This window comes from Macrotis lagotis, chromosome 3, assembly GCF_037893015.1.
Source record: "Macrotis lagotis isolate mMagLag1 chromosome 3, bilby.v1.9.chrom.fasta, whole genome shotgun sequence".
Taxonomy (NCBI): Eukaryota; Metazoa; Chordata; class Mammalia; order Peramelemorphia; family Peramelidae; genus Macrotis; species Macrotis lagotis.
In genome coordinates this window covers 244,669,461-244,683,557 of record NC_133660.1, presented here as the reverse complement: position 1 = coordinate 244,683,557, position 14,097 = coordinate 244,669,461, and the positions used below count along the sequence as shown (strand labels likewise).

At 37.6% G+C, this 14,097-nt stretch overlaps 1 protein-coding gene across 8 annotated transcripts in view; it reads right to left on the bottom strand.

Annotated features, from left to right (window-relative positions):
* The window catches only part of NAV2 (neuron navigator 2), a 436,581-nt gene that overhangs the window by 191,702 nt on the left and 230,782 nt on the right, over positions 1 to 14,097 (bottom strand). For all 8 annotated transcript variants that reach the window (XM_074230361.1, XM_074230362.1, XM_074230365.1 and 5 more), the window contains 2 exons: positions 4,508 to 5,618; positions 210 to 322 (listed from right to left, as the gene is read on the bottom strand). In XM_074230361.1, the coding sequence (XP_074086462.1) occupies positions 210 to 322; positions 4,508 to 5,618 (1,224 nt within the window). The remainder of the gene's footprint in view (positions 1 to 209; positions 323 to 4,507; positions 5,619 to 14,097) is intronic.

Genomic DNA, 14,097 nt, shown 5'->3' with positions numbered 1-14,097 from the left:
GAAGGAGAAAAAAATGAGAGGAACAAAGGAAAGGATGGATAGGAGGATGGGCAAGGAAAGGAAAATAAACCTAAATATTACATCTCATGGCATGTCCAATGGCACTTCAAAAAACTTCACTTCATCTATCCTTTCCAATACTGTTAGTAGCTTTGTTTCATGTCTCATCATCAGTACACTCTTAATTTCCCAAACTCATGAAGACTTACCAGCAAGCTCCTCTAAGCCAGATTGTCCACCCTTAGTGTAGAGTACTGGCTCCATGTTCACTCCTGCTGTGCTGGGCTCTGTGGTGACATTCCCTTCATTATCTGTCTGTGACCTTTAGACACAAATCAAACCAGACACATTTATCAATAGAGACAGAGATAGTCGCATCACCCAAGTATCACACCTACAGCTACACAACTGACTCTGTTACCATTTCTGCACATATTCAAATAGAGAGACCAGCAGACTGACTTTACATAATTCATTAGTCCCATGTTGAGCAATGTCCTAGAAACGGAAATAGTCATTGAACTGTAAAAGATTAAATATTCATAGTCCAAATGGAAGGCCTGCAATCTTTCATATGAGGCCCTGAAATGCTTCTTTGAATTTTGAACAAGGTAATCAACTCTGCCAGACATGAGATGCTTGGGAGGGATAGCATCAACACCAAATATCAACTTATAAGTGATCACCTTTGCTAAGGAAGTCAATCATAGACACGAAAAAGAAGCAACTCCATTTACAAACACCTTCCATTTGTCAACTGACATGACAACTCATTGAAACGGTTATTTGAAAACAAATCAAGAATGCTTTCCCTGCAGGTGTGTTTGCCATCCAGGTCTGAATCAGAGTCACAAATTTTTGACATAAAAGGGGTCTTTGATTATTATCTCAGCACTTGACTGAAATCAATATTCTCTCCAAATAACTACTTTCAAAATTTTCTCATCTTTGTGATAAATCATAAGAGGGCAGCACTTTAAGAAAGAAAACAATTTCTATGACATACATACACACCTCTGTTCATTTAGGAACATCATATGTGTGTGTGTGTGTATACACCTATATGCATATTCTAAATTTATATGCAGAGTAAAATCTCATTAAGTTACATCTTACCAATGTCAACTTGTCCTATTACAGTCTGAAACACTTTATGATGAAAGGGTTCAGCTGGACCATGAACTATTGAATACTAAAAGTGCATTTCCCAAGGTATTCTATTAAGCTTATTTTGGGCTAATTATGTCTGGCTTCCCAATCACAATTGGTCTTGGAGTGATGGATGTGATTATATATAAATTCTCAAGCACTTTTGGCTCTCTCCACATTTAACATTAATGTCTAGTAATTGAATACACAACTGTCAAACTAATTGCAAAAAGAGCACAGTAGCTCCAACAAGTAAGTGAGCTTTAGGGGCAGTTAGGTGGTAGCAGTAGAAAGAACATTGACCTTAGAGTTAGGATGACATGAGTTTGAATCCAGCCTAAAATATCTGACACTTATTAGTTGTGTGACCATGGGCAAGTCACTTAATTAACCCTGATTGCCTCCCATTTAGGGCCATCTCCAGTCATCCTGTTTCATATCTGGCCACTGCACCCAAATGGCTCTAGAGGAAAAAGTGAGACTGGTGACCTAGCACAGCCCCCCCCCCCATTCAATTTATGTACTTCACATGGTACCACCTCCCTGATGATGACATGGTCTTCTTCTATAATGAAGGACAAGCATCATCATCATCATCATCATCATCATCATCATCATCTACCTTTAAGAGACCAATATATTAAAGAAACAAAGAGGGTGATCCAAGAGGCATGCAAAGATATGTTGGAAGATAAAATTTTATGTTCTTTCAAGGGCATAGACTTTTGTTTTTGTCTTTGTATTCCCAGTGCCTAGCATAGAGCCTAACATGTAGTAAGCATTTAATAAATATTAGTTGATTGAATGAATTGGAAGTTTATTAATTTTCCTTGATTATTATTTATTAGATCTTATCTACTACATGATTTCCGTCTCTTTTGCTTGAAATTATGTATGTGTTTATACATGGTCATGAATTGGAATGTATTTTATCACTGCTAAAATAATCCTGATAAAAACAATTTTAGAGAAGTAAACTGGAGGTTCTGTATCATTAAAACCATTTATTTTTAAATGTTGCTACTTTAAAAAAATAGAAATTTGTGGTTTTTCAACTGAAAACTTACATAGACACACATTCCTTCAACACTGTCAATATGTTATTAGTTACAATATTTTTATAAGTGGCAATGCAGCTGCCTTCATGCTTCACAGAGTATTGGTATTCAAACATTGTCTGTGGATCAGCAGTGAGTCATTAGCTAAGCATTTATATTCTTTTCAGGCTGCCTTGCTGAACATATTATTTGAATTAATAAAGAGATGACAATCTTAGGTCTAATAAGTTTAGTCTTGTCATTCATGGAAGGGGAAGAGGGACAGCAAAAGAGAAGAGGGAGGAAAAGAAGCAATGACAAAATGTCTATCTACTTCTCTCACTTAGTCAATGGACAAAGCTTTCCTTTTTGTTTGTTTTCCTATGAGAATTCCAAACTACAGTTATTCTTTCCAACTCTCAGTCAGGTGAAATCTTTACAAACTTACATAAATACAAAGGAAGAGGAGGGGGAAAGACTTGGAATTCTTCGTTCAGTAACATAGCAACATGAAGACCAATGTTTAAATGTGGACATGTATGTGTTTTTATATGGTATATGTATGGGCAGAGGAGAATGTCAACTTTTTGAGGTCAGGAACTTAAAATATATATGAATGTATTGTGTTTCTTGCAGCTTACTACAATGTCTGACATGCAGTGGGCACCTAATAAATGTTTATTGACTGACTGTAACTAATACGGTGTCTTGCACATAGTAGATGCTTAAAAATGCTTCTTAGAGTGGATTTTATAAGGAAAAAGTTACATACCAATTTCAGAGGCACCCATTATTATTGTTGAATTGTTTTCAGTCTTGTCTGACTTTTCATCACCCCAATTTCTTGGCAAAGATACTAGAATGGCATGCCATTCTCTTCCCCAATTCATTTTATATATGAAAAAATTGAGGCTAACAGGGTTAAGTGATTTGCCCAGGGGTTACACTGCTAGTAAGCACCATAGACTGGATTTGAACTCAAGAAGATGTGGCTAACTAGTTGATCACTACATACTCCCTCCCACGGCACCCAATGCTTTCTCCAATGTACCTTCAGAGCTTTCTTCAATGTGTTCTAAAATAAATAAATTTTTGCCTGATTCATATACTTCCTCATATGGCTTTAGAGTAGACTGACTCTCTTGGAACAAAGAGAGGAAAAACTATGGAATTATGGAAAAATGAATCTTACAACTACCTAGGACTCTACTACTACAGAGTGATACAGAGATATATCATATAAAACCTCTGGCCTTGAAGGGTCTGGAATCTAGAAGAAACATTACGACCTTATTCCACACAATTGCACTTGACTACTTGCATTGTTCTCTCTTCGGTAACAATACTGTTTCAACAAAAGATTAACTTTTAACATTGGAAGGAGACCACACGCATCAATTTACAAGGAAATATATTTGATAACGTCTATTTTCTTTCTGCTACCTCTACTAATGACTTTAAGGACAAATAATTGGAATCTCTTTTTACTTTGAAATAAAACATTTTATTCTGCTTTCTTGCATTATGGATCATAAATTCATATGTCTATGACCCAAACACACATGTTCATATATTTATATGTGTGTATAATATGTAGATACATGTCTTATTATACATACTTATTATACATATGTACATGCACACACAGCTTGATGCTTTGAGGTATCCTTAAACTGTAAGCCTAAAAAAATCTGCTTTTTCTTGACTGGTATCCTTCATAGCTTTCTAAACAATTTTAGACACAATACAAGCACCCATGAAGTATAAATACAATAATGTTTGCCCTTCATTTTCGAAGAAGACCACAATGTCAGGGAGGTGAAGCCATGAATGACAAGCACTTGAATTGAATTTGAGTGAGGGGGTGTTGGGCTAAGTCACTAGCCTCACTTTCTCCTCTGGAGTCATCTAGATCCCAATAGTCAGATACAAATCATGATAACTGGAGACAATCCCGCATATGAGGCAATCAGAGATAAGTGATTTGCCCAAGATCACACAGCTAGTATGAGTCAAGTGTCCCAGGTTGGATTTGAACTCCTGTCCTCCTGACCCCAAGGCCAGTGCTCTTATTTACCTATCCACTATGCCATCTAGTTGCCCTAACTCATGAAATATTTGCTAACTGTAGCATTTGACTATAGGAGATCATGGACTCTGAAGGCAAAGACAGTATCAAAAAAAAAGTCTTCATTCCAGCCAATATTTATTGATTGTTTTTAGTGTTACCCTAGTGCTAGGAGTACTTAATGTACTTCCTAAGGAACCACCCAATAAATTTAACTCAATAATGATGAAGTCCAAAGGAAAAAACCTCCTACCTGTACATGAAAGGAGCTACTGTTGCAGTGTTGGGATGGTTGTATTGCTGTTGGGGCTGAGGTAGCTGAACACTGACAGTATTGCTTCCTGTTGTCTGGGTGGTACTTGTTGGCCCATTGACAGTCTGGCTGCAGCTGCTGCTGCTGTTCAAGGTTACCATGCCTCCAAGTCCTTTTCCTTCTGAGGAGGCCAAACTGGAGGAGGAACTTGAGCGCCTGCTGTCCAGTGGAGTCTTCTGATGAGACAGCCCTGAGCTAGGTTTTCCGCTACGACTTCTCTCCCCTTCCTTTGAAGGTGGTGGGGCACTTGGGGATTTCCCAGGTGTGGTTTTCATCCCTGGTTTTGGTATTCCGCTGTGCGAGGAGGAGGTTGGCACCTCCTTCTTGGCACTATTGAGCTTCCCTCCTTTGGGTATAAAGCTTGCGATCTTGGATGACTTTTTGGGCATCTCTATGATAGTGGTCGCTGTTGGCTCTTCTTTTGGCTCCTCTTTCATTTCCATCTTCTCTGTGACAGATGTTCTCTTGACAGTATCCTTGCTCTTCTCCTTTTCTTTCTCCCTTTGCTGCTTCTCCTTTTCTTTCTCATTGCTCTTAGGGGAACTTTTTTTATTGGTTAGGGCCCGGCTGAATGTCCTCTGTGCAATTCCCTTCAGTGCAATTTTGGGGCTATTGGAAGCTGGACTGGTAGTGGGGACATTTCGACTAGCAGCCTCTAGCTCCTCACTCTCCTCAAAGCTGGGAAGCATCTCTAACCTCTCACAGCTGGTGTCTCGGGAGCCTGGACCCTCTCCGGTCTTGGATCCCCCTTTGCTATTAAAGAGCTTCAACTTTTCTAGCATCGATTTCTGATTGTTAGGAGCTGGCTTGATGTTTTCTGGTGGGGGTCTGGGGGTCTCTGGCACTGGCTGCTTTACAGAGAGCATGGAAGACGTGGCAGTATGCTTAGCACTGAGGGATTTGCTTCGCCAGGGTTTTGCAGCTGAGCCTGGCTGGGGGATGGCTGAAGAGTTGTTGCAATGAACAGAAGTGGGACTGCTGCTGCTCTGAAATGAGGCAGGTGCATTTTCATTCATCCCTGGGTGTGAGGAAGTGGGACTTTCTGATGGCTCTGGAGAAACAGGAGAGGAAAAACATATACACAATTGTAAATCCTTGTTTGCACTAAGATAACTTACAAAGAGGTTATTTCTACACATTATTAAATATCATCATTCCAAAATATTCTTCTCCTATTGCTCATTATTGAATGGAAATGGCCCTAGGGTCTCAAAAGTTGTTCTGGCAGAGCACATGTTATGTCTAAGCTGAACAATTTTGAATGGCTCCAATAATGGGTCCAGTATGCCTATAATCTGAAAACTAATCCAAGTTCAATGAAGGCTGGCCATCAGGTAAGAAATCTAGCTGATCTGAACAACTCATAAAGCTCTCTACTAAAATATAGAGAAGTTGAAATCTGCATTGATGTAAAAATACCCATAATGGTTTCATTCTGTCCTCCTATGCCTTCAACTGTTGGAAACCCTCTATTCCTTTAAGGCTGAGCTCCAGTTCTGTCTTCTCCATGATGCCTTTCTTGATCCTTCAACCTTAATGCGTTCCCTTCCCAATTACCTTTGATTTAACTCCTTTATATTTATCTATACTCTTTTCCTTACTAATTATTCTGTATATACTTATCAGTGTGCTTATTGTCTCCACGGGTTCCTAGCCAGTAATGATGACTTGAGTCTTTCTATTTGTATGCTTCGTATCTATAATGGTCCCTGAGACATAATAATAAATACTTAATGGATTGACACAATCACAGAGATTTTGAAATTGAAATATTGTACAACAAATGTTTCAAGCTCTAAACAAAGTGACATAAAATTATCTATTTCACACATTATCTATAGTTAAATTTGAAATCCTATTCTGGTACACACACACACACACACACACACACACACACACACACACACACACACACACAGACACACACACAGACACACATCTAATTTGAGCCAGATCCCACTTTTTGATATGTGTTTAAAGAATGTGCACTGATCCTGATATCTGGTTCCATAAAGAATAACTGAGAGGCAATGCAGCATAATGAACAGAGAATTGACTTTGGAGTCAGGAAGACTTGGGCTCAAGTTCTACCTCAGACACATAGATGAACGATGTCCTTTTGTCTATCTATGACTGGGTGATCAATTCACATCACTTAACTTTTTAGTGACTCTAAGTTAACAGCTCTAAGGTTCTTGAAAGTCTTTCTATGGCTGCAAACAACTCTAAGTGTTATTTAGTGGCATTACTAGTTTCCATATTAGACTTTCTGTATACTAATAAAATCAGGGTCTGGACCCATCTTACTCCCAACTAGACCAAAAAAGGGGGGGAAAAAAGCACAATTAGGAAAGTAAATTTGCATTTTAAAAATCATATTATAAAATTAACTATAAAATATTTTTGAATATCAAGTCAAACTAATCATAAGTCTTCCCATACTTTTTTTTCTCTTTTTAAGATAATAATGCTAAACAAATGTAAAGACTATCAGACTGCCTTCTGTTGAGGAGGCAAGGGAGGGAGGGAAGAAAATTGTTAAATTGCAAAAAATGATTGGTAGAAACTACTATTGTATATAATTGAAAACAAACAAAATATCTTTAATATAAATAATTTATTTATATTAAATATATTAAATAAACAGTATTTATTTATATTTTTTACAAAAAATAATAATTCTAAGAATAGGTGCTGACCTGCACTGGTAAAGGGAGTTTTCTCACAGGGAGCTTCCTAAAGAAATGAAATCACAGTTCCAGTAGACAGAAAAAAAATATTCCTTTTCAGTGTCAGTCCAAAAAGTGAGACGAGGAAGTATTCCTAATTCAGTTTTTAGAAGAGAGAGATTCCCAACCAGAAGTTTGCTAAGACCCTAAATTCACACTTGTTTGATTCCACTGACACTGAGATCAAACTGGATTGCTTTCAGAACAAGCTAGGTAAGAGCCAGACATGTCCACATGGTTCTGTCATAAGTTGGGAAACAAGAGGAGCATTGCTCTATCCCAAAGCAAAGACTTCCCTTGGCTCCAGCAACCTCTCCCCTTGCAATAGGGTTTTTTTTGTCATCAAAGCCACAAAATGTTTTCATATAAGAACCAGAATTTACTCACTCACATTACTATGTTTTCAAATGTGGATTTCCATTACAGACAGAGGCTAACCAGTTTAAAAAAATAAAAAAAATAAAATTGCAGTCTCCTTATGTGGCAAGCTTAAATGCTGCATCTCTATCCCCTAAATGAATCCAACTGGAAAAAAGGTTGGTGGCAGTTCCTGCCGGCATCCTCACTCAACCCAAATACTCTGATTTCCCTGCTCTAACAGAGGTACCCACACCCTGGACCCTAAGTCCAGTCTTCTTAGTTTTATATAGACAGTTCAGCAACCAAAGAGAAGGTCTGGGGAAAAAAAGATTGCAATTAGATTACTTACCTAGCAGCAGTCACTTTCTCCATGAATGTTTGTCTTTAGAACTTACCCTTCTGGAGACGCTGCACTCCCAATTGTCACAAATGTTTTCGGTTAAACTGCTCATGTTTCTAATTAACTTTTGTCATCCATAACTGCTCTACTGCCCAGGAGCCTGCTGGGGATTAACGGCATTTTTCTCCCTTTTTTTTTAAACCTATGTTTCTCTGCCCTCTAGCAACCAAGTACACCGTACATAGAGCTGCTTTTTATAATTTAAAAATAAACGGCTGTTGAGGGCTTGGGCTTTTTCAGAGGCAAGAGCAGTCTGGTGAGTCCAACACTGTAAATCATGGAGCTCTTGTAACCACATAAGAACTGCTTCACTTCATTTTCAGAGGCTCGGGGAAGATCTAGCTCGGGTGTGATCCAAAACAGACCTCCCAATGTTTGAAAACATCTTCCCGACTTACTGGTGATTCAGATTTTGATGGGAGGGGGCTAGATGTTCCCTGATGACAACCTCATGGGCATTGAGACCACAGGGTCTGTGAGTTTGGAAAGCCATGAAAACAAATAATTCCCTTGCGGAAACAAGAGGTTACCAAAAAAACCAAATTTGATACAAGCAGTAGGCTTTCCCAGTGTTTGATGATTATTTCTAGAGAATAGTCATTAGTGCGGCAGAGCAAGTTTCCCATGAGACATTTTTTTTGCAAATATAAATAACTGAACCCCAAGACACCTGATATGAAAGGAAGGAAGGAAAGAAGGAAGGAAGGAAGGAAGGAAGGAAGGAAGGAAGGAAGGAAGGAAGGAAGAAAGGAAGGGAAAGAAAGAAACTCAAATCACTACTATCAAGAAGAATGACCTGTCATTTTCAGTGTCACACATGTTGGAGTCACTCCCTCAGGGACTAGACCTTAAATTGAACAGTTTGCATTTCCAGATTTATTACATATTACTCTCTTCTACATACTCTGTTATCCATGACCATTGGCCTTCTTCTTCTTCCCCATCCATGACCTGTCATCTCTTATTTCTGTGTTGTACTGACTATCCTTCACAAAATACATTACCTTCTCATAGTCTCTTAGAATTCAAGTTTCTCTCAAGAATCCATTCAAATGCTATTTTTTCTACATGAAGACTTGACTGATGCTTCCAGTTGTTTCCCCCTTCTTCCAATCCTCCTCCATCCCCCCACACCATTTATCTATTTTTATAGGTACATGCCCACTTTGTTTTTCTGAAGGGATATAGCTCTTTATAGGTAGAAGTTTCATTTTTGTCTTTGTGACTTCAAGACCAGGCATGCAATAATAGCTATGGAAAAAATGCTTGTTGATTGAATACATAAGCCCTGCTCTCACCTCAGTGTCACTGACAAGAGCTGTCTTCAATATTGTCTTGGCTAGAATTTGTGGTTGCATGACAGTCCCCATGTGACTTAGTGGTTTCATAAGTGATGTTGAATGAGGCCCATGGCTTCACAAAATCAATGGCCACAAGTCTCTTGAGACCATTCTTTGCCTAATGAAGAACTGACTATTCCTTCCCCAATGATTTTGTGATCCCTGAACTGCTTATCATTACATACCCTTAAGAAAAGCCTTATGAGATGACTATGTGAGAGTCTGTTTTGGAAATGGGTTAGGTAATTAATTAATTGCCTGCCTAGCATTTTCTTAAAGTCTGCTTGATCATGGTAACTGCTATTGAATTCCTGAATACATACCCAAAGTTTTAATAAAGTTGTGTTTTTTCCAATTACAACTAGAGATAATTTTAAACATTTATTTTAAAAATTGAGTTCCAAGTTTTTGCCTTCCCCCTCTTACCATCCTTCTCCCTAAAATGGTAAATAATTTGATATAGGTTATGTATGCATGATCATGTAAAACATATTTACATATTTGTCATATGTTGTGAAAGAAATAGACCAAAAGAAAAAAAACAAACAACAAAAAATAAAAGCTAAAAATAGTATGCTTCGATCTGTACTTAGGTTTCATCAGTTCTTTCTCTGGAGGCAGATAGCATTTTTTATCATGAGTTCTTTAGAACTGTCTTGCACCATTATATTGCTGAGAATAGCTAAGTCATCCACCCTTGATTATCATACAACATTGTGGTTACTGTGTACAATGATTTCCTGGTGTTGCTCACTATACTTTGCATCACTGAACCTATATATATATATATATATGTATATATTTTTAGAGACACTATATCAACAATTGCAAACAGTTTGTCCAAATTCTAATATGTTGTCCTTCAGGAAGAGGTAGGGATTGGACACAAAAGAAAGAGAGCCAAAGGAATCATTTAACAAGGTGGGCAAAATATTCCAAGTTGTACTTGTCTGTCCTGTGCATTGGTGTCAAGGAATGAAGGGAATTGACCAAGGCTATACTTTTCTAGATTGTTCTCACTCAAATCAGAATGATATCTCTCCCATTCTCCACTCCTTGAATAAGCAATGTGTTAGGTCTGAAAAAAGCGACATGTTTTCCTTTGTTCAGTAGAAATCACTCATAGATATTATAGTCTCACTTATGATTAATGGAATATAATAAAACCAAGAAGTGTAACACGTCAAAGGAAGATTTATAGACTAAGATAGTTTCCAGATCGGCCATTTATTTGTTTCCCTCTAGTTGAAATTTCCAATAGAGATGGCCATCCCACTAATTCCAATCTTTATGACCTCTTTCTTGGACAAATCTAACAACCTCCTGATTAGACTCCCTGCCTCAAAATCTCTCTTCTCTCCAGGCTATTTTCTCCATATTTGCCAGAGTGATTTTCCACAAATAGAGATCTAATCATGTCACTCCCTTGCTCTAAAAACTTCTGGGGCTCCCAGTTGCCTTTAAAGTCAAATATAAAGTCTTCTGTCATTTGCAGTATATTCATAACTAGTTCTTAGCACAATGGTAAGAGGTATCAAATAAATGCTTATAGACTGACTGGCTCCAACAATCCTTAAATATTGACTGATTTATTATCTATAATTCTCCTTTAGACAAGCCATCCAACTTGTTATTTCCCATGGAGGATGTTCTGTCTCTTGTTTGTCTTTGTAAAAAACAGTGGATAAAGCACCAGACTTGGAGCTGGGAAGACTCATCAAATCTAGTTTCAAACACTTACTAGATATGTTACCCTGGTTAAGTCACTTGACCCTGTCTGCTTTGGTTCATCTGTAGAAGGAAATGTCAAACTACTCCAGTATTGTTGCCAAGAAAATCCCAAATGAGGTCATGAAGAGTTGACATGCCTGAAGAATAATAAGTCCTGAGATAAAATCCCTCTACTTCTGTCTCTTAGAATCTCTTCTTTCAGACCCCCCAGTTCCAGTGTTTTACATTTACATTGTTTACATTCTCTTCTCCTAATTAGGTTTACTCTTAATATTTGTATCTTCAGCACTAAGCACACTGCTCAACACACTGTTGTTGTTGCTAGTCTTTTGTTCTCAAAGAGGACCATGACATCTGGGAAGTGATACCATGACAAACACATGAATTGCCATTGAGTGACTGTGTTAAGTCACTAGCCTCACTTTCTCCTCTAGAGCCATCTGGGACCAAATGATCAGATATGGATCAGCATGACTGGAAATGGCCCTGGATGCAGTGGAAGACCTGGACCTTTTTAATCTGAGGTCTTTCATAGGTCCCAGTTTCTTCATAAATGCTTACTGAATTACTGTTTTCCCTAAGAGACAAATCATCTACACCTCGGGATTAAAATTTCTCTCCTTGAGTATCTTTCCTTATGTGACATTTTAGGTCTTCAAAGACCATTTACTTAGCACTTAGAATCATTTCTAGATCTGCTCTAGAGAACTCTCAATGAATTATAGATCCCTCATGGGAAGGAACAGACATTGATTGTTTCCTGTTCTGCTTGTAGGATGTTCCTTGGTTTGTGAAAGCAGAGGGAAGACCAAGAAGAGTTCCAGAATTTCCACTTGCTCATTTAGCCTCTAAGACACAATGTCTATGCTCCCTTGATGTAAGGACTCAATGTATAAAACTACCAGAGCTAAAGCAACCTTTAGAATGGAGTGAGTTGATGGTTTCTAGATCTGAAGCCCTATGAGATGTGATGTCAGCTTCTTTGATCTGAGGATCATATATGCTCCTTCAATACTCATGCCTTGATTTTGATATAAGATGCAAATCTCTCATGTGGCCATGGAGTCCCTAAATATCTAGATATCAGAAAGAGTTCAATGTCGTAAGTGATCCTTCCAAGGTCAACTATAACAGATGCTCACCAAATTGACTGCTATTTGAGATAATAACACACACAATTACACAGATCTTGGGGAAAACATTGCTTTATTTGGAAAGCTGTCATTGGTTGTGCCCTTTACCATCTTAATGAAGCAAGATGTAATATTAGAAAAATCATTGGATTTTTTGCCTTATCACTAACTTGGGATGAACCACTCAAGCTCTCTGAAACTTTGTTTCCTCATCTATAAGGTGAGAGAAATGACTTCTTCCTTCCTAATTTCTACATAGCTACACATAGACCTAAGGCTAGGTGGTGTATAGTGCTTTTCTTCCAAGTACATTTTAGTTAGGAAATCAATGCAGTCATTAGTAGGCAAAGTTTGACAGATTCATGCCTTATCTCAAAATATGTTGATCCTCCAAAGTTCACATAATATTTAACAGTTGATGAATAAATCAATAAAATCAATAAAAATCAAAAAATAAATCAATAAAATATCTATCATATAAAAACTGATGTATATGCATATTTGTGCATGAACGCATTTTTAAATGTACATACACATATATATTTTTTCTCTATAGAAAATAAAAAAATGAATTCATTTAATTGTTGAAAGGCTTTATCTAAAATAAACTGTTAACCAGCAAGGGGTTGGGGAGGAAAATGAAGGAACTTATTGCAAATGATTAAGAAACATTTTAAAAAAGTCATATATAATCTCTTTTATAGGTGTAATGGATAATGTAACAGACCTTGAATCAGAAAGCCTCAAATACAAATCTTATCTCTGATACTTAATGCCTATGTGACTCTACATGAATCACTTAAGACCTTGACCACAATTTATACCTATATTAAGAACAACAATAAAACTTTACCTCACAGGCCTATTAGGAAAATCAAAAAAGATATTTGTATAAAACATTTTCAAACCTCAAAGCACTATATAAATATAAGCTATTATTAAGTTCAAAATAAATTTAAAAGGCTAATAAGAATTTAAGGGAGAATTAGCCCTAACCTTCAGCTTGTAGAATTTGACTCAGATTTATTTTTCCAATACTTATTTTAGGTTTTTGCAGGGCACTAGGGTTAAGTGGCTTGCCCAAGACCACACAGCTAGGTAATTATTAAGTGTCTGAGGCCAGATTTGAACTCAGGTCCTCCTGACTCCAAGGCCGGAGCTCTATTGACTGCGTCACCTAGCCACCCCCTTTCCAATACTTTTAAAAAATGTTTTATATGTCACAAATTTGGTAAAATGATTGGATCTGAGGGGCAGCTAGGTGGTGCAGTCAATGGAGCATAGGCCCTGGAGTCAGGAGGACCTGAGTTCAAATCCAGTCTCAGACCCTTAAATATATAGCTATGTGACCTTGGGCAAGTCACTTAACCCAATTACCTTGTAAAAGCAAAAAAACGAATAAAAAAAAGGTTGGACCTGCTTGAATGAGGACTCCCACCCCCCCCAAAAAAAAATCTCAACAAAAACAAAAAACCTTGGGTTTTTAAAAATGTCACCTCTAACCCACAAACCACTAGTGTAGAAGAGAAAGTTTCATTCAATGAAGGCCAGAGACAAGCTATCTTCTTTTCTTCTTTATTTTAAAGTCAGAGTTTAATCCTTCAGAGAGGAATGATGTTTGGTTTCTTCAGAAACCTGGAAACCTGTCTTAATCTTCACTTACAATAACCAAAATACATTCTAAGTGAAAATACTGTCTAGGTCAGATAAATAAGCATTTCTTCTCCACCCCCACCTTTCCAAAGGCAAATGTGGGCCCCAAGTTTATTTTGTTCCCAGTATTTCAGTTAGGTATACGTTGGTGGTCTGGTCAAAATGCCAAAAGGCATCACTGGAT